Source organism: Cynoglossus semilaevis, chromosome 12 (genome assembly GCF_000523025.1).
Source record: "Cynoglossus semilaevis isolate Cse_v1.0 chromosome 12, Cse_v1.0, whole genome shotgun sequence".
In the NCBI taxonomy this organism is placed as follows: domain Eukaryota; kingdom Metazoa; phylum Chordata; class Actinopteri; order Pleuronectiformes; family Cynoglossidae; genus Cynoglossus; species Cynoglossus semilaevis.
In genome coordinates this window covers 11,875,128-11,901,030 of record NC_024318.1, presented here as the reverse complement: position 1 = coordinate 11,901,030, position 25,903 = coordinate 11,875,128, and the positions used below count along the sequence as shown (strand labels likewise).

Genomic DNA, 25,903 nt, shown 5'->3' with positions numbered 1-25,903 from the left:
GGTTCTAGGCTCTGTGCTGCCCTCTCCCCTCATCTAGAGCGAGAGTCTCCCCTCACCATTTCATCTCTATTAGGAAGTAAATGAGCTGCACAGGTGCCCATAGTATTATACCTACTCCTGTTCCCTCTTTCTTCATCCCCTCTTTTCTTCCTTCTCTGCTGTCTCCCATATTTTCTTCCCAAAGGGAGTTTTTTTCTCCCCACTGTTGCTATAAAAGGCTTACTCAGTGTGTAACTTTTATCCTGCTTTAGTCTGTTTTTTTTTACTTAAACTCAATTTACAGCTTGACTGAATACACCTCCAGTTAAATGGGAGGATATTTAAGTTTACCTCAATCTTTATTTAAATATGTGACGTCGGCAAAGACAAATGTGTATTTACGTACGTATATGAAGAAACCGGCTTGACTTGACCACAGAGGTGCTAGAGAAAATGAATAATTTTAATGAATAAACCTAAACTCGCACTGTTTTTAAGATAAAAAACATAACCCTGTACTCAGTATTCGAGGACACTGATTGCAAAAATGTGTTCTTCAAAGCTGCTCCGTGGGGATTGTTGTAGTAATAGCAGTTCTCATTACCCATGAAAAATTGCCAGAGAATTTAAATTCTGACCCAGAAACAAGAGCTTAGAGAACAGAGTGTTCTGCCAGCAGCAGCTACTCATTTGTCTTCATCTGGATAAACTCCTTATCCTTCATCTGCCTTTAATTCTCTCACTTCTTATTTGTCCCGTCATTAATATCGGCAGGGCCAGTCGGGCTGCCGAGGAGAGCGAGCGTTGACACCGTGCTCCTTCCACAAGTGTCCTTAACGAGAGGAAATGCATAATTTGTACCTAAAGGAGGATGAGAATTGACAGGATGTTTTATTTGTCATATTCACATACTCAACCAAATCTGTCCCCTGCAAACCAGCGATCATTCAATTATAAGCCCCATCTTTTTGGCCACAGGCAGGTGGGCTTCTACGGAAAAGGAGATTTAAGCTGAAGCAGTGACTGAGGCAGAGTTGACCTTTGAGTGTCAGGGTGATTATTTAGTGATCCCTTAGTGATCGCATCATTGAATCCTATACTCAATAACACAGTGGCTGCCGTTTTATGAAGGCATCACCAAATTAAATCTTCTCCTTCTCAACAACATTAACTGAAGGTGTGTTTGACACATACCCGTCTCCTGCAGGACATTAAGGTCATTCCACAGAGGACTTATTTTCATATCCTTTAAGATACTTTACGATCACATGCTGTGATTCTCCGTCCAGATTTACCAAAAAAAGACGTCACCCCATAAATTGAGGAATTGTTTTTCATCTGTCGATATTTGCCAAAAAAAAAAGACCGTGACTCACAAAAAGGTCACAGCTATCACCAACATAACTGACAAATGAACTTTCAGAATGTTCCCAACCAGGGACCTGTTCTCTCAAAACTTTTTAATGACATTTTGGGAAAAGGTTACTGTTTCATGATTGACATATATATCATATCAAAGCTCAGCCTGTGAGAAGTACAGCATCCTGAGTGAGGGGAGATGTGCTGATGTGTTGTTTTAGTGGTAACATTTTATTACACACAATAAAACATCCAGTTATTCTGTTCTGAACAACTGGATCTTATTTAAGAAGCAATTTTTGTTCGGACACATCAGATCAAATATGAATTTTTGATTTGTTTACCACCTTGTTTACCCTCTGCAGAGTTAGAAGTAAAATTTTCCTTTTTTCATCTGTGCTTTTCCTCAGGCTTAATCCTATTCGGGGTTGCAGGAGCGGCCAGGGGTCAAAGGTGCATTACTGTGGAGCTCAGTTCAGCTGTCCATCATAGGTCCACACCTTAAGACAAACAACCAGTCGTCTTTGAAGACTGGCCATTAAAACTAATCCTGCATATGTATGTATAAACATATACTGTATGTAAATGTATATATATATATCCATGAAATACTGTAATTATTAGCAGCTAATAAGATCATTTTGAATCTTTTATCTGGGTACAGTAATACAATCATATTACATGCAATAATATATGTGTATTTCCTTACTGTATGAGATGAATATGATAGTACTATGTTGAAAAACCATAACTAGAGATTTGACCAAACTCATACAGCAAGTGCACTCTCACCTGTTCTAAGGAGCCTGGCTCAGGTGTGGAACGTGTAAACTCCTCCAGTGCCAGCTCTGCGGAGGTCTTACTCTCACGGGACAGCGCTTGGCTCTTCACCTCAGAACAGTGTTCCTCCAGCACAGTCAGACTCAACTCGGCCAGGGTCAGCCGCAAGTGCTGCAGCCTGTGCAAAGCTGACATTCCACAGGTCTGGCACGAAAAGGTAAAGGAAGATATTTACAACTGTTGTTGATGTAGATTCTTGCATCATGAAGTGAATCATTTTATAAAACTATAGTGTTTTAAATAATGTGTCATATACATTTGAAATCCAGTATTAATGAAAATGCATCAAATGGTCTCACAAGTTTGATATAATGCAGTTTTCTGCAGGTGTTTGTGATGAAATATTTAGGCCCTTATTGTTATAAGTTAAAACTGTATTATCCTGATACATCTCGATACATGAAGCCAACCGAGGTTTAAGATTCTGTTTAAGGTGCAGCCAGAATACCCGACATTACTAAGGTAGCAGCACCACCTGCTGGCATTGCACTGTAATAGTCTAGCCAGTTCAGGTGATTTCAAACATCAATATTCAGTAAAAATGAATTAAACCTTTGTACGTGACTTCATAATTAAGTAAATAAATACATTAGTCTTCCTCTGTGACATCTACGTAACCTCATCTGTTTGAGTCCAGTGTCATTTTAATAGAACAGAAAATGCTGAGTTTAATTGCAAATAAAAACAAACAAACAAAGGTCTCTAAATTAGAATTAAACCTGAAGTATTTATTTTGAATTAGACTTAAGGAGCCGACGTGTCAACAGGGGCTCCAGGAAGGGGCTTAGTCAGACTAAATGTTGAAATCATTATGAGAACTATGTAATACTTTGCCCCATATTGAAAGATGGAAAACTAGACACTTCAACAGACTCCATTTACCTCCTCCTGTTGAATGGCCAGGCTCTGAGCATTCAGCGCCACCTGCTCCTGCAGTGTAACAGCCTGCTGCATCTGGGAGAGGCCATCGAGCAGGAGGAGCTTCTTCTTTTTTTCATCAACTAAACATTTTACCAACATTCTGGTAAAAGCGGGAGAGATCATAACAGGAAATTAATTTTAAATTTACACCAAGAAATGCCTGAAGAAATGCATTTTATTTATGAAACATAATTTGTACTTGCTGATGGCCATGGTATCATTTCTGGTCGACTAACCTTACACACTGTGTTGACTTCTCGTGTGCTTCTACTGCCTTTTGTTTGTAGCAGAGTTCAGTGAAAGTACGGCCACAATCTCTGAGTGTATTATAAAGAACCATGAGCCTCTGGACGGTCTGGGGGGAGACGGTCTCTCCAGGTTGAGCCTCACCAATGACACAGAGACATTCAACAGCTCCTCTGCAGCAGAGGAAAATGGGTTACATTCAGGTTATTTAAACATTTACTTCAGCTAGTTTTCTTTCCATGTGCAGTTATTCTCAACAGAGTTCAATAAGACTAGCACACTGACAGGCTAGGTTAGCGTGTTTCTGCCATAGTATGTGGTGTTTCATCAAAAAGGCTAGGTGGAGCTAGCCCTTCTAGCATTAAAAATGACTATATTGTACCATGGATTCAACACACACGCACAGACACACACACAGATACACAATCACCTGAGTTTTAATAATGTGATCATGGACGTGAGCTCTGGGGCTCTGTTTTCCTGCTGCTCCATCACCAGCTTTAGAGCCTCGCAGCCTTGTTTTATTATGTGATCAGCCTGTGGAGGGGGGGGGGGGTGGGGCGGGGGGGGGGGGGGGGGGGGGGGGGGGGACCAAATCAATTTAAAAGACTTCACTAAAATACAAGTAAACTGCCCTTTAAAAAAGGAAGTAAAGGCTCCATACCCTGTTTTGTGCATCTTCGTCTTTCTGGCCTACTACAGCTCTGACCTTAGTGAGACTGAAGTGATACCAGAACTGTTCATCACCGCCAAAGGTTTGGGCTTTTTCAAGCAGGATCAGAGCCTCAGCATGGTTCTGCTCCTTACAGGCTAAATCAGCAAAACTGAGCAAACTTTTAGCCATTGCTTTTGGAACTGCAAGTTTCTAAAGAGGAAGAAGAAGAAAACATTTTTTGGTGGAGAATTACTGGTAGATTTACAACAGCTTTCTATTATATATCTAACAGAAAGTCCTTGTCAGATTAGCAGGGACCATTTGGCAGGAGATAATTCAATCTCATGTTGCGACATTCTGTTGTACCATCACACTGTAACACGCACCTTTGCCACTGTGTGAGCGTCTGCCATGAGCTGCCGGGCAGCTTGGTACAGCCCCATACTGAGACAGAGCTCAGCTTTGTCCAACCAGATGTGAATATTCTGTTGCCAGGGTTCAATGTGGTCAAACTGCTCGGCTTTCTAAATATAGGAAAAGAAATGATTACAAAAGAACTGAGTTAACTGAACTGTTTTACTGCGTGCACTTTATACAGACCTCATTATAAGGTTTGTTGAGAAGTCTGCCCTCCTGTGACAGAGCAATGACTTTGTGGCACCTGTGGAAATGATTTACTTATTGGTTGAAAGCAAACGATTTCTAGAACTGCATATATTTTGATATCTGTCATGAACACAGAGACATACTGCATTAGTTCTGGTTCCTGGTTTCTGCACAAACTGAGGAGTGTCTTGTGATATGGGGACGATGTCTCCAAACCCAACTGTGAGCATGTCCCCAGGATTCTAAATAGGACGAATGAACAGAACAGTAAAGTACGAAGGTAAACATAAGAACAGATGAGTTTATATGTCAGCAACTGGTCAGTTTCTGTAGTAAATTTCTGTTGTACAGTAATGTGTGTGCTCTGAAAAAGAAAATGGCTGACAGTATGTTTGGCAATTCAGTTTGTTGTTAGTAACTTTATCTTTCAAACTCGTGCAATTACAAAAAATGAACATCTCTGTCTGGGAAACCATTTGACATGTCTTCCTGATGTGTTTACTTTAGTCTGTAGAAATCAGCCAGGCTCCTCTTGTCCAGCAAATCGTGTGCAATGGTTTCAGCCAGATGCATTGTGGGTAGGGTGAGGTGATACAGTGAGAGTGAGTGCAGCTCCTTTTCCAGCAAATTTAGATAAAATATACTCTGGTGCTACAGTCAAACAGGAAACACAGGAGAAATGAAAGAAAATTCTACCAATGAAAACTATATATTTGATGATGTGTTTGAACGTTAGGGAGGGGTCACCTGTGTGTTGATGGTGTGTTTATTGATGCACTGGGAGTCACTGCTGGTTCGGATCAGTTCTCTGGCCCAGTCAGGACAGGTGAAACAAGCCCAGTCCTTTGTGCAGGTGGGAAACACCCAGTCCAGGGTGTCAGTTTTAGGCCGTTCTTCTGCAGGCGTTGTCTGGTGAGGACAGAGTTGATAACATCTGACCAGTCAGTGTTTGAATTCAAATGCCTTTTAAAATGGAACATTTTCCAGACTTACTACTTTTGCGTCTTTCCTGTTCTTAGTCTTGTCTTTTCCCTTCTTGGATCCAGCAGAGAGCGGAGGTTTGAGCAGACGACTCCTTGACATTTCACTGTAGAGTCCAAAACTTGCATCTATAGACACCTGTGTCAGAACACAATGCAGTGGCTCAAATTTACCACTATCATTTAATTCAAACCTCCCTTTTACAAAACTCAAAATGTTTGCTGCATCACTGACCTGCCATATTTGAAGGACAAATGTGGCGGCTGTGAGCAGGTAAAGCTGGTGCTCTGGTGACGCTCTGTCTGCCATCACAGCAAGCACAGTGTGTGCCTGAACTAAAAAGTCCAGATGTTGCACATGCTTCACACTGAAAAGATTCTGCTTCATCGACCCCTGGACTCCGAACAGACACTGATGTTCCACCGCACTTGAACCCATCTTTTCAGATTCCTCCTCTAGACAAGAAAGATGAAACGTATGTTTTAGAAATGTACATTCTCTTAATGTATCTTTCTTCAATTCCTATGTGTATATCCTTGTTGTATTCAACTAAACAGGCCCAAGTTTCATAATGACTAAATTACAATTATGTTTCATTACTTTTGTTGTAATAAAATATACAGTATGCGCAGGGTATCAAAAAAGAATTGGAAATTGGAAAAAACAACACTTGATGATTCAAATGTAACTGTGCTCCAGACCTGTACGTTCTTGAGGACTCAGTCAGTCGTACCTGCAGCTTCTCTCGTCTCAGGCTCCTGCTGTAGCACGATGTCTATCGCCCACTGAACCTGTTGTTGGGCACTTGATTTGGAAAAGTTGTGACGGTACAGCCACTCGCCAAACTCTAGGAGAACGTTGGCCTTCTGCCACTGAGTCTCTGGGCTCTGCATCACAAATTAAATATTTGCATAAGCCAGAAAAAAAAAAACATGATCTAGTTTCATTTTTAGAAGGTGTCACAGCATTTGTGGACCATTTAAATAAATAAATAAAAGAATGTAATAACACAGTGGCGCCACAAGATGGAGGTCAACACTTATGTTCTTTCTTTACTCAGCATGTGATAATAGAAACATGTACATGATGTACATTTACCGAAAGTTCCTTACCCTTGAGATTTCAACATATTTCATCTAAACATTTAACGAAAGATGTTGTTACCTGCAGAGATGTGACGGACTGGTGGTAGCAATAGAGCTGCTGGGCTGTGCTTTTTGCGTACAACGCCACCTGACGCCACATGAATGAACTGCACTGCTCTCCATATTTCTGAAGTTTCTGCATGTCCGCCTGTACACTTTCTCCTAGTCGAGCTTTCAGTCTGATAGAAAGTTTCAGCTGATCACTAATGACACACACACAGAGGGAAAATTACATATCAAGTTTATATGTCTCCATTTCAATAATTCAATTAAATAATTTCACTTAAATCAATTATTTTGCTTACAGCGTATGTGAAGAGGAATTCAACTCACGACCTGCTCTGTCCAACAACTGCAGAGCACTTTTCCGATCAGTTTTATCCACATGGATACACAGCAACATTCTATAAATGGCTGCCCGTACACTGAGCTCCTCCTCATCTTGGTACGCAATGCAAACACAGACAAAAAGGTCACATTTACATGGTACAGACAAGTATTTTGGTCCAATTAAAATCTAAATTCAATGAATCAGAAATACTTCTAGAGTTCCATGCTTTGCACAGAACGCAATAAAAATATATTAAATAGATACAATCTGTCATTGTCCATTATGTAAATGCATATTTTCACCTCACCTGTTGCTTCCTGTTTATTCTCAGTATGTATCGCTCTCAGCGTCAGGAAGCCTTTTGTTTGGACCTTTTTCTGGAATAAAGGATAAAAAAACAACCATTTAAAGCTCTAGTTCAGCTTAAAAACAAACACTTAATTGGACATTAGTTGATGCACTAATCGCTTGTTTATCCACTGTATATTATTGTTTGACCTGTAGGTCAGGTTATGACCTGACTCTACATCCACTGTTATTTGCTAAGGGAAGGTCATCAGGGCAGCAATGTTTATAGAACAAAAACTTTTAACTTCATCTGTAGTGCACTGAGAGTCCCATCACACAGACTGTTGAGTTTGTTATTATTTTTTTAATTCTTTGTTTTTGTATAAATCCATCTGGTTTCCCCTGTGGTGTTTAAAAATGCTGCGGTTGCATTTTCACACAGTAGAGTGCAGAGTATATCTGCCCCGAGGCATTCTTAACAAGAAAGGCAATCGATCCTCCCGTCGATAAACAGCAACAGCACACTTCAAATATAAATACTATGAATATGAATACATTTAATACAGTTTGACAGCAACTCGATGAAACTGATTCTTACGTAGAAAAACATTTGGTAAAACCTCCAATCTATGGTTCCTTCAGGATTGTCAGTAAGATCTAGTCTTGCCTACTTTACATACAGTATATATACATGCACATATATACACTGCATGTGCAGTTATGTATACATATTTTAATGTGAAAGGAGTGGTGCCCTCACATGTTTGGCACCGGTGTGTGACAGAGCACCGAGGATTTTCTCCAGATGATCTCGGACTTTTGATCTTTCCCCAGGATTCCGAGCCAAAGGCAGACAGGTGTTCCAGTAGTGTTTGGCAGCCGTGATGCACATTTTTACATTATCAGCCTTTTCTGCATAGCTGTGAAGAGGAGCATTAATTAGTAGAAGCTATATATTTTTTTAAGGACAATAAAAGATGTGAATTTGTGAACAGTACCTGACACTGGATGAAAACATCTCCAGAGCTTCCCTGTAAATGTCCACGTCACCACTGGACACATGGGCCAGGCCTAAACCCCTCATAGAGGAAACGGAGCTCAGCATCTCATTCACCGCCTTAAGGTCGTTGCTATGATGACAGCAGTTCAGTTACGTTTAACTCTTAACTCACAACTGCAATATTATAAAAAAGCACTAGATGTCAGCCTCTTTGCTTTACCTTCACACCGACATACGCACTTGTCCTCTTCCTACATTTCCTCAGTAAAATTCAACAATGTTTAAACAAGGTGTCTTCATTTAATTCAACTTACAACAGACACAGTGTGGTGTCAGTACTCTTTGCTGCTGCTTCTCCCAGATGCAGAGCCTTCTCTGTGCAGCGTAAGACCAGACTGTGGTCCTGGGCAGAGAGACAGAAGGCAGCCAGCTGGCACCACACCTGCAACTCTGTCACAGAGTCTGTCCAGTTCACTTGTGATGCCGTGGTCACAAGCTTGAGTTGAAGAGGGGAGACGAAGGAAATCGATTTAGGACCGAGGGAAGGCATGAGAGAGCAGCAACATGTAAAATGAAGGTGTGGGAAAAGAGGAGAGGAGAGGGTCCTCAGTTAAAAGATTTGAAGTAAGACTTGTTCAAAAGTGTCCTTTAAAATTGTGAAATTTAAAAAAATGGGTCAGTCAAATGAAGTGACCAGAAGCCTTTAACTGAGTGTCTTTTTGGGTAATATATAAATAAAAAAAAAACCTCAGTCCTCAGAAGTAAGACTTGTTCAAAAGTGTCCTTTAAAATTGTGAAATTAAAAAAATCAGTCAAATGAAGTGACCAGAAGCCTTTAACTGAGTGTCTTTTTGGGTAATATATAAATAAAAAAAAACATAATACATCAAGTATTTCACGAACCATCTGCAGTACCTTAGTGGACCTCTGAGGTCACAGGTGTCAAACTCAGGCCCGTGGGCCAAATCTGGGCCCTGGTGTAATTATACTTGGCCTGGAAGATCATATCAAATGTGTATTAGAGCTGACCTGACAGTATATAGCCGCTGCATACATGGCTGGATTTGTAGTATTAACGGTGTATTTGCTGTATTATAGTACGTTTGGGTTATTTTGTTGTTGGCCTGTAAAAAATACATTAAAAGGGCTACAGATAGTGAGATATAAGAAATGAATACTACTGATTATGGTGTATTATTTCAAATTGAATTTCTCATGTGTTTATAATATTAAGTTTTGGTTGTTCCAGATTGAATGTTTACATTTGTTTCCACATGAAAAAATTAAACATTAAATATGTGGAGAGAAGGGAAAACATGAACATTTTCAAATAATGAATTTGTCCCAGTTTTTAATTTTGGCTCACTGTGAAATTGAGTTTGACACCCCTGTCTTAGGTGATAGACCGCTGTTCTACAGGGGACTGCTGATTCTCACAGTCACTGCAGTCATACAGTCTGCAGTGACTATTGATAATTTATTGATTTACTGAAAAAATCCATCGGACTGTACAGCTGTGTGGTGGGAGCGGTGTGTCCATTCTGGATTTTTATTTAATTTGGAAACATTGCTCGTCACCTGTTGGAGTAAACTCATTAAACTTAATTAATGAATGGACTTTTGAATTATTTCAAAGAGCAGGTGGGATGTGTCCCCGAGGGTAGAAACATAATGGAAAGGAAAAGGAGGGGGAATGCAGCTGACGTGGACACATGATGAGATTCAAACAGGCTGCGCAGGCTAACGAGTCAGCTGAGCGTCTGCAGTTAGCCTGTGGTCATCAGCCACAGGAAGAAAGCAGAAGCAGAGAAACACATACTGTGCAGAGACTGGGGACAGTGAACTCCATACGCCTGGGGTTCTTATTGCACTGGAGCATCTCCACTCCAACCAGTACGTGCATCAGCGCTGACATGTCCTCGTTCTGCAAACGGGAGAGGGAATAATGGATAGTGAACATTTCAGCGCGCTGCACCATTCAGCTGTGTTCAATTATGAACTCCCTTAACTTTAATTATGGAAAATGTGTTCATGCATATTAGTACTTTTTAATAAATTAAACATGGACCTGTTGTTTGATACGTGTCCCAAATATTGCGGAGCTAGCAGCGGATGATTTATTTATGGCCACATCTAGTCTATACAGTAGCAGCTGCATTTCTCAATCTGCGCAGCGAAAAACAAAACAAAAACAAACCTCATTTAGTCGTGACTCAAAGCTCATTAGGCTGAGCGACTAATGTAGGGCAGGAAATTCATGGCTGACTAATAGTCATTGGGATTATGGCAACTAATCAAACAGTACATTTAACTGACAAATTGTGTAAGTGCTTCCTCTCAGCAGAGTCAGGGAATTTATCATGGGGGGATCACAGGCCGGCGGTTGAAATACTGTCATGAGACTGATGTGAAAGTAACACCTAGAGCAACAAGAGTTCTATTACATCATAAACACAGCATGCTTATGAATTAAAATTGTAAATTGACCATGGCCTGACATTAAATATTAATATATTATTAATATATATTAATATATTTGTTTTGAAAGAGTCATATAGGATTTAAACCCTCTCAATGACTACTCAGTGAGTAGTAAAAAGAAAAAGAAACACTGGGAAAAATACCTCATCTTTGACATCATTTGTGTGGATCTGTTGTTGCAGCAGCATCTTTATCTGCACCCATGTGGCCAACACCTGCTTCTTGGCTGCGATAGGAACCATCTCTCCGGGGCTGTTGCTCTTGGATATATGAAGGGCGTATTCACACAGCTGAGAAGTTGATAAAATAACAGGGGTCAGACTGGAACAGTATCTTATAGATCTTAAAAAAATGTAGAAAAATGGGAGAAACCTGTGAAAAAATGCCTGCAGCAAAAATTGCAGCACATACAGTAAATGACCTGGTGCTTTATGCCCAGTTTAAAGCCACTTTAAGCCACAGCACTAACTTCTCTGAGTCAGCGCTCAATAGACATGGACCAAATGGAGTGGAAATCTGCTCTGTGGTCAGCCAATCCAGAATTTTATCAATGAAACCGGAATGCACCCTCTGGAGGTGAATTTGCAGCGACGGCATTAAAAATCAACAGTACACATCAATGTTGGTACATTTGCTGCTTAGACCCATATTCTGTTCAGGGGTCGTCACCGCAGGTCATCTCGCCTCCACTAATTTTTACACCAACATCTCCATGTCCTCTTTGACAACACCCTTTGTCCCACATCTAGGGTCATATCTAGGCTATGTTCTAAAATTAATAAAAGTGACCGAATCTAAGAAGGTGAATCAGATAAAGATAATGACATTTAACATTGTTACATTATTGAAATAGAAAGAAGCTGTGCTGTACTTTAAATTTGTGCATTTGTCTCTTTTTGTCATGAGTTAAATATTAAAGTACAGAGGTAATTGAAGGCTTTTATTCTTACATGTAAAACAGTGATGGAGACTACTGTAAGTCAAGACCCTGGAACAACTGCAGCCAGAGGCCTTTGGTCAGCCTGTCACATGAGGACATGACAGTGAAACACAAAGACACGTCAAATCTAATACCACTCCAGTGTTTGACCCCTATTTCACAGCGGTGCATTTTAAACATGGTCAGAGGAGGAGGTGGTTTTAATGGAGTCATCGAAAAGGAAAGTCAGAGATTGAGTGAATAATTCACTGATGCAGAGCTTTTATTTGAGGTTGACACTCGGTTACTTTGAATCAAAGTATTTTAATGAGCAGATTAGAGGCGTCCAGCTGTTGTTGGGTCCATCCAGTGGTGTGAGAGCAGGGTTTTATGGTAAGAGGAAAAATTAAATTAAAGGTTTAAAAGTTGAAATTTATTATCAACCCATGTAGGGATTCTGCAGAATTAATTATAAGATTGTAACAGTGTGAATAGCTGATTTGTTTTTAGTGGTAAGGGACCGTCAAACATTCACCATATTTTAACAGCAGCAGTCAGAATGAAGCATGGAGATGCTGGATAAAAAGTGACAAGCCAATAACTTTAGAATGAAGTCTGCAGTCAGTGAGTTGTACGGTGATGGACGGCTCTGATTGACACACCTGGCAGGTCAGATGATTGACAGTACGTTGTCAAAGAAATGCACATTACGTAGTAATGATGTTCATGAACAGTAATGAAAATATTTGAACGGTCTCAGTCCCACCTCCAGCGCCTTTTGGACGTCCTGCGGAGCCGCAGCGTCCGAGGAGACCCCGTGAGAAGTCCCAGTCTTTCCCGTCGGCCTCTCAGCTCTGTTCTTGCCCTTCTCTGCTGTCAAGGTCGGCTCAATAGTTTCTGCTCCACACACAGGCTGGATCAATCCCCTGGCCACAGCGTTGCACAGCAGCACGACTACGGTGCGATTGCTGGATAAAGCAGGAAATAAAGTTGTACTTTTCAAAGGGTTAAAGTTTTTTTTTGAAAGCAAAAGGGTCAATTTGTTTTTTGACCCCAACAGAAAGGTCTGCACAGTATTAATTTATTGATAAATTCAGCTTCTATTTGTTTTCTATTTGGCAATAGAAAGAGCATGTCTGAGGAGAGACTACTACTTTGTAAATTGCTTGGGAAAGTGCCTGGAGATTTAAAGTCCAGACAGTAATTTAAAAATAAAGTAAGTAGTACAACAAATCAAGGTTGTTGTCACAGGAGAGTGAACAATCAAAACTTTCTTCCTGACGACAAAAAGGTGGATCAGACAGTACCCAGGGTTCTGCAGCTCTCGCAGCATCTTCACCAGACACTGAAATGAGGGAAGCAGGAGTCGGAAATCCTCAGCCACTAGTGAGTGTCGACTGTAGTTCCACATGTAAATGGCTGCGTTTTCAACCAGCCACTGCTCCTTGATCTGTAATCCAAGCTGGGCTGCCCGCAGGAAGCTGGAGGTGACGTAGGCCGACAAATCCTGAATCCAGTCTCTGGATGAAATATATATATATAAAAAAGAACAGATACAAAAGACAGCAGTGCATATATATATATGTACATATATACATGTATATACAGTATATACACACAAATATATATACATATATGTAAATATATATAAATAAATATAACATGTATATCTAAATGTAGATTTGTGTGTGTGTGCGTGTGTGTGTGTATTGTCTCTGTACCTGTATGTGACCCACTGTGGGTCCTCGTCACACTCTTGACCTTTCATCGTCCGTGGTGGGATGGCAGGTCTGTTCAGCTGAACTCCTTCTTTAAACAGCTGCTGGATGGTAGCCTAGCACCACAAAGTATATTTGTCAATACAATATTATGCTTCATACTATATTTAATCAGACTCCATGAGTTTAGATTACTAGAATGTAGTTCTTCCCCAAGTCAGTCAAAAGTGAGGGATTAGTTTGACTGAACTGTCATCGTAACACGGCTACAAATATAAGTTTCCAACACGGGACTGTTGTTGTTGTTGTTGTTGTTGTTGTTGTGTTGTAGTCTGTGCCTGCTGAATTATTGATTCATGTTTGCATAACAGTAATGGTTATGAATGCTGAATGTGTCTGATCTGAATGTGTCCGACCACTCTGCATGTGTGACGGATTGTTTCTTTGAAATAACGTCTCTATGTTCTGGAAAGGTTTAGCATTTTAATTGGATTTTTTTCTTCCCCCCTCACTCTCCGTATAATAATTTCAATTTAATTACTGAAAGAAATAACCTCGGGCACACGAACGGTGAAGTAAACTTCCACTGTAGCCTGTGAATGTGTAAGTCTGTAATATGAAATCTAATGTTCCCTGTTGGATAACTCAGTAAGACACACCTCAGCACTGATGAAGTAGATTTCAGCCAACAGGCGCAGACACTTCCTCCAGATGTTTTCTGGTAAACAGCCAGGACATTTTCCACAGCCTTCGTCCTGTGAGCAGCTGCAGTCTGGGAGAAATCGACAGATTTGCAGCGTGAGTCCTTAAGCCTCCCGTTTTCATTATTAACACAGCGGCCATACAAATTAATTCAGACAACAAATAGTTGAGTTTATATTACCATCAGTTTTAGAAATGTTCTCGCCTTCAGCCCGGGACATCTGCCACCTCCCATCATCGTAAAGCAAACAGAATCTACAAGCAGCTCGACACACATCCCAAACCTCATGTTTCCGGGCTGTCTTCACCAGAGTCGCCCACGACTTTATCCTTCCACAGCCAAGAAATGGTGGGAATAATGAGAAGTCGTAATACAAATAATAGTGGAAATATATATATAAAATTACATTTTTATAGCGAGAGGTCAGGGAAGCAGATGAGCACAAAACTGCAGAGTCATGAAAACGCAAAACTTTGCCTCATTACTCAGTTTATCTCAGCCTTCTGTTTCAGGATGTGCTCAACTTTTTTTTTTTTTACATTAATGATACAGAAATTTGGGGGAACTTAGTAATGGGATTAAAACAGAAAGTAGTCAAACTGCAGAGAAGACCAGTACGTCAAACATTCATTATTATTACATGCTCAGTATAAGCAAAAAATGATTCAGAGGTTCTTCAGCCCTGTATATGAAGGTGGTTAATGATATGGATTATATACAGTGAATATATTTTCAACATGGAATAAAATTGGAAACATACTTTTCCATGTGATCAGTGTCACTGGCCTGTCTGGACAGATGACCATTTAAAATCTGTAAAGACTGGAAGTGATGCCGAACATTAGCAGAGCGACGATCCATCTCTGGTCCAGATCCAAAACTGCCTGTAGACAAAGAAAACCTTTACAGGTTACACTGTCATCTAAATGATATACAATTTCATTACATAACACAATTTGTACATAAACAAATTCAAAAGTGATTCGTAAAAAATGTTTAAAAAAAATATAATAAAAACATGAAAGTAACAACTTTATGTTTTCAGAAGTCAGTATATAAAGTATAAGTATAAAGTATAAGTCAGTATATAAATCAGTAACCTGCTCAAACCCCTGGTCCGGGGGCATCATTTTGGCCTGCAAACCTACATGTCAATAGTAATTCAATATTATTTTTTAATTCAGTTATTAATGAAAATGTAAGACTTGGTTATTTAAAAATGAAGAAAATTGCTTGCTGTTTTCAGTACAATATTTTATAGTACTTATATTAAACAAAAAACTTTATGTCCTAAAATATCTCTAACACGTGTACCTTTACTGTAGTGAATATTGAATGTTATAGCCTGTGACTGTTCAATGAAATGACCACTGCAGTATTGGCCCCGAGTTCAACTGAGTCTGAGACCCCTGGTATAAAGGATGAACACATCAATGGTTGGGGTGTGTCGCAGCTCCTTTTATATTGAACGGTGTCGCACCTTTGGCTGATGCAAGGCAGATGAAAGACAATGCTGAGCCGCACTGTGATTCTGTCCATGGACTTTTTAGGAAAACAATAAAAACACGAGTTTCATAATGTTTTTATCATATAAATTTTCAGTATAATGGACCTGCACATATTTGTCAGTAATGCTGTGTTTTATATATACATTTAAAGAGAAATATATTGTCAGATTTTAGATACTTTTAAAGGACTAATTCAGCAGAACATATTGGAGGTAAGAAGGAATAGACAAATTATTCTTATGGAGGGTTTTTATTTAGATTCATATAAAAACCCTCAGGGAGGAGAGCTTTTAACCCTCGCCTGACCAGCTGTCAGAGGCCAGTTCTATCCCGGGTCATTAGAAGAGCTGACTGTTCATTTAATGCTGGAGACCAAGGACTAAAGAATGAGTCTCAGATCAAAGCGTCTCCCTGAGCTCTAGCCCTTGTGCTCATTGATCCACTGCACAGTGTTGATGGAGCTCCACTGTCACACACACTGTGAGTCTCTGGGAAATCTCAGACAACACTTGAGTGATGGCCATGTATTCATGGCCACTGAGAAGCTCAGGGTCCAGAAGTGAAAACAACCGTAAGTGTTACAGAAGACTTTAGGTAACATGTCTTAGTATCTGTGTGCTGTCTGCATTAGTGGAACTGATGCTGACTACTTACTTTGTGCAAAGCATTGATTTCCAGGTGCCTTTTGGGAACAAAGGTCATCTAAATCACCTAGGATTAAATATCCAAACATTCACTTCCCTGATCTGTCGATCTAATCTGCCTGCTGCTCTGCATTAGTTGAATAAATGTGTCAGTGATTTGCCAACGGGATCTCCTTCATCAGATTCATTAAAAAGGCGTGGGCTTTTTTAAAGGCTGTCTCTACCTTTCTGTGATGTTTAGGTCAGAGAAATGACCTCAACATTATCATGACAAGGAATAATTTAAAAGACAATTTAAAAAAAAACAGGCACGTGTTCAAAACAATGTCTTACTTTGGTCTCCATCAAGTACAATCTGGAAATCATCCGGGGCCAAAAGGAGTCCGACAGTCACCAGGGCGGGACGGATCTCTGTCTCATCGTTAGACTGCAGGTCTTTGACCTGAAGAGAAGAAGTTAATGAAAATGTCTGCTCAGCATTTGACTGTGTAGCAGGGAGAAGTAATGATGTAAGATGAGCAGAGGGAAACTGAAGTGACCCTCAGTCATGGCCCAATTGGAGCTGTTAATTATGGACTCGTTATCTCTGTTAATGCTGCTGTTGTTAAGGTGGATTTATGAATGTGACATTTATCACCTTAGAAGGCACACTGTGTACTTTGGGGCTAAACAGGTGTAACTGTCAATCAAATTATATATTTATTTTTAATTTAAAACAACTATTCCCAGGGTACACTTGGTGATCCCTCATGGAAAACGAATCTGCCTTGGAACAGTGGTTAGAACAGGTTAGAAATCCCTGGTTCAGGACCGGAAAACGCCTCAACAACTAAACCTTTGAGTGACCTTTATTCCTCGTTATGTAGAATCTGACATGAAAACAAGCTCACATTTTGACAGAGTGTTCTGGAAATGACATGCAGTTCAAATACTGAGGACCTGTTGCAGCAGCACTGCAGCTTTATCTGTGTTGCAGGAGGGGTTTTGATTGAGGGTTCCTCTGAGCTGCAGGAGATGTAAAGCCCGTGACAGACGTTCACGTTGTGAGCCGGTATCTAACTTGATGGCTTTTTGAAGGTGGGTCAGAGATGCCTCCAGGCGCCCCTCCTCCTCTTCAATTAAAGCCATCTCTGAGTGGATTTGACAGCGCATCTCCAGGAACAAACTGTAAATGATGAAATGATAACACCACAGTCAACGCAGCAGCGAAAAGGAAGCTGACGATCATCAGACAAACGTCTGCCTACAGTTAACAGCTCACTAATAACCATTATAATAAATATAATATATATTTAGATCTTGTATTTAAATTCTAATTTATTGACATCTAGATTGAACTTCTAGATTACCAAAAACTATATCATTAGTTTAAAACTCTGCAAACAAAAAATCGTAAAACCAAGCCGTAAGGAACGTTTTGTAACAGGAGAAAACCTGTGGATGTCTTCCAGTCCTTGGATGACTCTGAGCATAGGCGTCCTGATGCGTTTCCTCAGGTTGTGCTGCAGGAGAGGCAGACAAAGTCTCCACTGTGTGGCACACACCGCCTGCACCGCCTGAGGGTCGCCCTCTCTCATCGCACTCTGCAGCCACTGATCCAGTTTGCCTATCTCTTTCAGACGAGCCTGTGGAGTATAAACAACACAGTTTGAATCTCGGATACTGCAATAACAACGCAATACTTGTACACATCGGGCATTCTGTTTATAAGGTCTAAGTGTTTTTCAGAATGATACTGCAGTTTTTTTTTCATGTCAGAGGTAGAAAGAGAACTAATAGGATGAAGACTAAAAGAGATAAATGGCCTGCATCTGAAGAACAGAAACGTTCCTGCTCTTCGACAAAGAACGTGATTTTAGAAATATTACTGAACGATTAATCAAAGCTGCTGCCGCTGCGTCGACGGCCTGCGTTGCAGCCGTTTGGCAGGCACACTTGGCCGACAGCTCATGTATGATCAAGCACCTCCACGCTGGCTCTGGAGTAGTCATTCATCTTCGCTCCCTTTTTTAGCATGTTGATTTGGCTGTTGACACATTTCATCAGAATGCGTTGTCCAAAATTCTAGAAAGAAAAAAAGGCAGATTTTATCATCAGGTTATAGAGTGATTGTATGTGGAAATGTTGACATCGCTCCTGTACAAGTACTGAGGGAAGTTGTGTTTAAAAGCTGTGGCATTTTATTTTAACATAGCTTTGCAGGAGAGGAAATGTGGAAAATCATATACAGCATATTGCTGGTGTGAAAACCATGGAGCCTTATAGCTCACAGACACCAGTCCGGCTAATTAACCCAGCCTATTGTCAGGCTTCTGCTTAGGAGGATATTAATGGGAGAGGTTTAATGGGTGAATCTGCACTTCCTCGCTGTATGTACAATAGCACCGTCAAGCAGTGGCCGGGGTTTTCGGAGAGAATCGGACACTCACGGCCGCTCTGCTGGACTTGAGCTCCTTCAAACAGTCGACAGCTACTTTCTGATGCTTCGCTTCTAAGGCCAGCAGAGCTAACTCCAAGAGAAGAGCCACCCTGCAAATCACAGATAACAAACATCACAGCCCAGTCCAAGCCTTCTGCTCAGTAATCCGAGATGTCTTCTGTACCCTTTGGATACTGGTGAGTTTGAATGGTGTTAAGAGATTAATAAGGAGGTCGGGAACCAATGAGGGGTAAGCTTTTGTGGTAGATGATAATTTTATTAAGACACAGCTGGTGACAGACCTATCAGCCGGTTGGAGGGGGGGTGGGCTGTGGTTTCCTGTGGTGTCCACCAAAAGATGGAATATTTCTTCAAGCTTGGCCAGATCCAGCGTCTTCATCTCTCCCTTATTCATTTCTTCCAATCTGCTGTAAAACCGAGAAGTGGGTGAGTGATGTCAGTGGTGTCAATTTGAACACAAAACAAAGGGATAACGAGGGTCAAAGAATCCCTCCTAGATTTTTTTTCCTCAGGTCGTCTGCTGTTAGTCCGCTCATTGATTTTACATAGTTTTTATGATGAATGCTCCTTGTGATATAAACCTTCAAATAATGATGGGAGGTCAGGGCAAATGTTGTAATAACAATAATAATAATTGAGTGTCTTTTTGGTCCCACAATGGGAAAATTTACAGTGTGAGTCTCTGCAGTCAACACAGGCTAATAAACCAAGGATTTACTGTTTGAAAGATTAGGAGCTTGTTTCCTTTAAAGTAGTTCATGTGAATGTATAGAAAATAGAAATCTCACTTACTTTTTGAATTCCTGTATTTTGTATGTGACTTCTAGGTTCTGGTTCTGCCTGGTTATTTCACTAATAACATCTTGGTCTGTCAGATTGTGCTGCACCTACGATGAGAGCAGGGCAACAGTGAATTATTATCACAACACCATGTATTTTAAAATAAATAGTCTTGTCAGAGACAAGTACATTTATAGTAGCAATACTTCATTCGACAGATAGAAAATGTACGAAAATATTGTGTTAAATGACAAAATATTGTGTTATATTTTGTTTCTCATGAAATTCCCTTTTACCAGTAATGAGAAGAGTCTTGGGTGTAAGTGTGGAGTGTGACACTTGACAAATTCTTCTGTAACCTTCCCAACATCCTTAGCATCCTTAATATTTCCAGAGTCCACAACACATCTGATCAGGTGCCTAAACGGAAACAAAGTAGAATATACCACAGATGTGTAAGGCAGGTGTGCTAACCGCTACACCATGGAACCACCTGTGCATCCTCATATACATGGAGACAAACAAAGAAACAAAGAAAATTGGCTTTTAAGATGTCAGCTTCAGAGTTCATGATAAAAGACTTTGAAAACAAACATATGTTTGACCCTCGTGGCTGAGTAAAGTAACTGAAGTGCCATAAAGCTGTGGTCATAAATTCACCTGACGTTAATTAACTCTATGAACACAGCGTGAGCCCGGATGGAATCGGTGGTGCGCTTTTTTCATGAAAGGGAAATATGAGCATTGTGGGGGTCACTTGCATCATGAGCTCCGCCCTCCAGCTGTGGTCCTGGTCTGCAACTTCCTCCAGACTTTGCACCACCTGCGTGAGGGAAGGGACCAGGTGGGCGCAGCGCCCTGGCTGCAGGAGTGGACGCACCGTCTGGAAGTACAACACTGAGGCGTTGAACACCATGAAGTGGAATCTGAAAGATAGAAACATTGATATGTCGAACACACCACAGCCACATCATCTCTGTCTGACCAAGAGTCTCCTCTGTATGGAAGCCTCCTCTGAATAATTCATGTGTGGAGATTAACCATAGTCAAGTAATCCACCGGAGAAATCCCCAGATTAGCTCCTCTGAGGAAAATAGCTGATGTTTATGAATTCAAAGAACTCTTTAAAGAAACTCCGTACACATGTTATGTGAGTGCAGCTAATTTATCCACCAGAGAATGTGCTGTACACCGGTCAGCGCTGTACTGCATTAGATGTGTATTCCCTTTGGTGATAATTTGGAGTTTTCATCAGCCATAATATTGACAGGTAATGAGTTCATTATCAAAGAATTTTAGGGCAAACAACACACTATCTCTGAAAAAAAAAAACATATAATAAATCTCACAGATGTTGGTGCAGCACACTGAGCATTTTATTGAAAAATGAATCAAATTATCTGCGACAATTTTATTTAAGTACGCTGCACATCCAAACGGTTGCTTACTTTGGCTCCTGCTTTGAAATGGCAATTGCTTTAAGAAAATATTCCACAGCCTGTGGGAAGTCACCCTAAAGGAGACAAAAAATGCACATAAAAACACACATAATACATATTTAAGTACACTTATATATATATTTATACCAACATATACACACATATATAAGACTGTAAACACGTAAACAAGTTTCCCTCCCCTTGAGGAAGAACTTCCTGTTCAGCTCACCACCGTCCCAGCAGCGGACAGAGTCATCAGCTGACCGTGGCAGAGATAAGCTCGACACAAAAATTGATCTTTTTGAGGATTGTTTCCAAAGTACATCTGTAGGCACTCCTCGCTTATCTCCAAACAATGCAGCTGAAAATGCAAAACAAGGGACTCAGAGTTGGACTTTAACAGTGTGAACAGGAAAACAACCAAAAATACAGGCAAAATGTTTAAAGTAGATAGACACAGACACTATATATACTTTAAACATTTTGCCTATAGTTTTAGTATATATATATCTAAAATATATTAGATATATATATAGATATATATTTTTTTAAACTTGGAAAATTGTTGCAACAACAGTGTTTTCCAGTTAAATGTAAAAATAAAACCCAAAAAATAAAGTAGTCTGAGTCTTACGTTTTACACTTAAATAATAAAATAATTTTATTTTTTTGTTTATTTATTTTAAATTCACTAAAAGTGGACACCAAACGTAGCACAGACTGACAAAAAGAGACGTAAACTAAAAGTCTAACATTATAAAGGTCCTTGAAGTAAAACGGGGACACGGGCAAGGAGCAGGGCTTTGATTAGACGATGGTTTTCACCTGCAGGGCTGTTTCCGCACACAGGACGTACAGTCGTGGGGAAACGCGTGGTGTTCGTCCGCTGTGTCCCGCTGCCTTCCCACCTCTGATTAAACGGTAGGCGGACTGTAGAGCCGTGCAGTCTGTCAGAAAACAACAGGTAAGGATTATCTTTGAACATTATACAAAACTCTGATTGTACCAGGAACTACTGCACCTTGTTGCTCTGTAGCCTGGGTTAGAAAACACCGAACGTCAGTCTCCATGTCCTGTACAACACTCGTCTACGCTCAGATATCTAAATGTAAAATATTATCAATTATAATGTCGGACTTGGAAAGTATTCCATCTGCTGTGTTTACATCAGTCTGCGGTGTGTGCTGCGTTGTTAGGGAGCGTTGCTAAGCAACCATAAACAGACTTTTGGACTACGGAAAGCGCATTGGACTAACTAAGTTTGCAAGTTCTGTTTGCTGCAGGAGGTTTTAGCTGCTGTTCTGTAGAAGTAATACCACTACAATATGTGTGTTTGAAAAAAATATGAATATATTAATGGTGTCATTTCATAGTTTCATTTTTTTTGGTTATGATTCTGATTAATTAGTAAGAAAAGTGTCTTTTTGGGAGATACCAACACTGTCTAGTCCTCTTGTAAAGAACTGACCTGAAAGTTCAGCTTGTCATCAGTGAATGTTCCTAGGTGATATATTTCAATTCAGTGACCTGATTGGTGAATTCTCCTAAACGCACAAGTAAATTCAATTTATTTTAAATGATTAATGAAATAAGGAAATATAAACCATTTTTTAATTATTCAGCTTACCCAAAAAAATGTATATATATGTATATATATAAGACTCATATTCATGATATTCTAATATGATACGTAAAGAAAGTAAACTTTAATACTGAGGAATATTTGTTACAATCCCAGAATAACTTTAACTCCAAACCAAAGTGTTTTCCTGCGGTAGAGAAGGAAAGGTCGTTGAACCAAAGAACACAATCCCTTTGAAACCTGTTGTTTTCCTGAAGTCTGATTTCTTGGCTGCGTCTCCTCTGAATCACCTCCAGTACTCTTAGCCGTGCTCTGTAAGACGTCTTTCAGGTTTCCTTCTCAGCTGCCAGGTTCTGAGCCAGGCCCTTGGTGAATCTTTCCAGGGCTTCTTTTGAAGCTGTATATATGCTGAAACAGGTCATTACTGGTTCTTATCTTTTCTTTCTGTCACTGGTGATGAATCAGGTTCAGACTTGCTTTTCCTACAGCTTTCAGAAACCTAAAAAATCCCTCCATGAAATCTACTTTTTTATTGAAAAATGAATTTCAGAGAAACGTTGACTGTTTTGTCCTTGACTTCTCTTTACAAATGGTCGTAATGTGTTCTTGACATTTTTGCCTGTAAACACCAGGTGTGATAATACTTTGAATTTTCTGTAATTTTCTTCACTGAAATACTCTTCTCTCTCTCTCCCTCTCTCTTTCTACATACCCACGTACATATATTTACATATTTACATACATATAAATATATAGTATGTACAGCACTGTGTATATGGATTATAATGATGTTTATACTAACACTATAAAATGTATTTATTATTTATATGCATAAGAAATTATGCAGTTTTTTTTAGTACAGTTTTTCTTGTATGGATATAAATTTTACAAATTATGCAAATATCTGTGTGTACAAGAGAAACAAATCCCAGTTTTCTGATTCTCAGTGTTAATCTTCCGAGCATATTTGTCTTTAGAAATTAAATCCTAAGAAAAGGAACAGCGCACAAAGGACAAATGACCCTAACACTTTAACCACAAATTTGATCATTCCAAAGTATACCTGGTCTTAATCCTTAATCCTCACCTAGACCGTGCCTTAATCCTAATCCTAACTCCAAACTCAATCTCTCAGTGGAGGACAGAAAGTATTTCGACAGAAGTTGTCCCTACAACTACAGCTAAACCTGGTCTCCTCCTCCGCTCACACACAGCCTCAGAGGCAGTGAAACAGCAGCCCTTCAAACCTGTGACTCCAAAGCTTCTTAAACTCCCAGTGAGTATCACTGAGAATCAGCACCATTCACGCTGCAGAGATAATGTATTCAGTCAAACCAAACCCAGCTGCTGACATGACAGGAAGGGACAAACTGTCAGGCAAAGCAAACCACAGCTCTGCTTATTTTCCACCGGTGGTTTTTAGTTTAGGATTAATTGACTGAATACCTGACAGAATTTCAAAGTAGTTTCTCACCTGCACCCCGGGCACTTCTGCTAAGCCGTGCATTGTGGGATTTATCTTACAATACACACACAACAAAAATCACCATTGGAAAGGCATGAAATATGCATTATAAAATTATTTCCCACAGGAAGTTGTTTCCTATAAACCTGCTTACCTGTTTAATGGATTGTAGCTTTGCCAAATTACTAGCAACATTAGCATGAAAATTTATTTTATATCTTGTTATCTTATTCTCCTTCTATTTCTTCTTCTTTTCCTTTTACTGCACCTTCCCTTTTTGCTAATACTACTACTACTACTACTATACCTACTACTTCTACAACAACTACTACTACTAAACATTTTCAGTACTTGTCCTCAACTTCATTTTGGCAATAAGTCTATATATTTTTTTTTTCTTAAAATATATGCTATAAATAGTCTACTTGATCCTCAATGATCGTTTTGAAACAGTGATGTTGATGAAACAGAAACCAAATGCATAATTCTGATTATTCACGCTGAACAACCATACGGTTGAAGCTCATCGTTACTTCATGACCTGAAGTTCTTAAGTTAAGTTCTTAAGTTAAGTTAAGTATTAATCATTTTCTCATATTCCTTTTTAAAATATAGATCTTAGACAATTCAGATATTAAAGTCTCTTTTAGTTCCATTCAGCTTTTGTTGACACATCATTATTGTTTTGCTGAAATGGGCGAGTTGAGTCATGGCCTATTGTAAAAATCAGAAGGGAAGTGTCCGTGAAATTGGCAATTTTGCACTGACACTCAGTCCACGGGGTATAACTATAACACAATCTCCTCATCGTCGGTGGAGAACACAGAGCAGGAGCAGTTTATCTGATCTTCATTCAGCGTTTACAAAACATAATCAGAAATATGCAAGGATGACTTCATCTAAATATCCCACTATAATATAATATATATATATTTTACATATTTATACAGCAATGCTTTGTTTTACCACTGTATCATAAGCCAGTCAGATAATATTTGAATACAAATATTCTTATGAGAATGAATATTTGCTTTAAGTTGTGCTCATCCACGGCCATCATTTATATTAAATCAATGTGTGGGAAATCGAACTTCTTTGCATTAGCTTTCTCCTACTGGGACATGTTTTGGGACCTGCAGCGGATTCTTCAGATGTTCCATTTCCACGGGTGAAATAAATTATGTACTACTTCCTGAATTGGTGTAAATAATGCAGCATTTGGGCATGTAGCACACATGAAACCAGAGAGTCAGTAACAGCGGTTACATCAGCTCCAGATACGCTGGTTTCTGTTTCTGTTTTATTTTTAGATGCATATAAAACGCTACATTTGCTGCCTTGGGGACACCCAGTCACTGGTAAGCGTGGCGTCACAGTTGTGCACTTCACAACAACAGCGAGGTCATTGGTTCAGACAGATGGCCTTACTACACTGAGTTATCTTCCTGTGTGGAGAGGGTTTCTCCCGGAACACCAGCTTCTGTAGTCTATTGTAATGCTAGTATTCCATATAATCATTTTTTCATTAGTAATTCAAAGTTGTTGCACCTAAAAAATATAAATCAATTCAATTTTAGTGTGTGGATTTTTGATGACTTAATTCTATATTCACAGTATGTTATTTGTTTGCGTCCTCACTTGCAGCAAACAAACCTCTACAGTTGCGTTAATCTTCCCACAGGAACGTTAGACACGGGTGATTAGTCATATGAATTACTTCATAGAGTATTTGTATGCAGTTATACACACTCCGTAGCAGTTTTTTTGTCAGCGGAGAACACTTCGCTGACAGATGCTGTCATGGCAGTCAATAAAATATTCACAGGCTCTTTGCATGATTCTTCAACATTACTTTTGCTCAACACAATCTCTG

General features: G+C 39.7%; 2 protein-coding genes and 1 long non-coding RNA gene across 5 annotated transcripts in view; 2 read left to right on the top strand and 1 right to left on the bottom strand.

Moving 5' to 3' along the window:
* Positions 1 to 1,699: 1,699 nt before the first annotated feature.
* On the bottom strand, positions 1,700 to 22,268 carry LOC103387531 (cilia- and flagella-associated protein 46). Its single transcript, XM_025060874.1, has 41 exons — positions 22,005 to 22,268; positions 21,809 to 21,930; positions 21,213 to 21,344; positions 20,993 to 21,057; positions 20,306 to 20,470; positions 19,841 to 19,964; positions 19,557 to 19,651; positions 19,046 to 19,171; positions 18,754 to 18,853; positions 18,290 to 18,388; positions 17,759 to 17,949; positions 17,264 to 17,489; positions 16,658 to 16,766; positions 14,933 to 15,056; positions 14,353 to 14,501; positions 14,129 to 14,241; positions 13,473 to 13,585; positions 13,059 to 13,271; positions 12,518 to 12,719; positions 10,976 to 11,122; positions 10,171 to 10,275; positions 8,666 to 8,847; positions 8,350 to 8,481; positions 8,112 to 8,271; positions 7,371 to 7,440; positions 7,038 to 7,173; positions 6,752 to 6,935; positions 6,321 to 6,474; positions 5,822 to 6,042; positions 5,600 to 5,725; positions 5,354 to 5,515; positions 5,109 to 5,257; positions 4,750 to 4,848; positions 4,601 to 4,661; positions 4,387 to 4,524; positions 4,010 to 4,210; positions 3,776 to 3,882; positions 3,336 to 3,518; positions 3,061 to 3,199; positions 2,131 to 2,322; positions 1,700 to 1,838 (listed from the first exon to the last, which is right to left on the bottom strand). The coding sequence occupies exons 1-41, from the start codon at positions 22,051 to 22,053 to the stop codon at positions 1,809 to 1,811; spliced, it is 5,595 nt and encodes a 1,864-aa protein (XP_024916642.1). The 5' UTR covers positions 22,054 to 22,268; the 3' UTR covers positions 1,700 to 1,808.
* On the top strand, positions 1,787 to 3,541 carry LOC112487841 (uncharacterized). The gene is made up of 3 exons (XR_003051319.1): positions 1,787 to 1,896; positions 2,141 to 2,335; positions 3,387 to 3,541. It is a non-coding gene; the product is annotated as an uncharacterized LOC112487841 (long non-coding RNA).
* The window catches only part of LOC103387524 (gamma-aminobutyric acid receptor subunit pi), a 55,259-nt gene continuing 51,169 nt past the window's right edge, over positions 21,814 to 25,903 (top strand). For all 3 annotated transcript variants that reach the window (XR_003051317.1, XM_008322206.3, XM_008322207.3), the window contains exon 1: positions 21,814 to 21,947. The gene's annotated coding sequence lies outside the window, so the exon portion shown is untranslated. The remainder of the gene's footprint in view (positions 21,948 to 25,903) is intronic.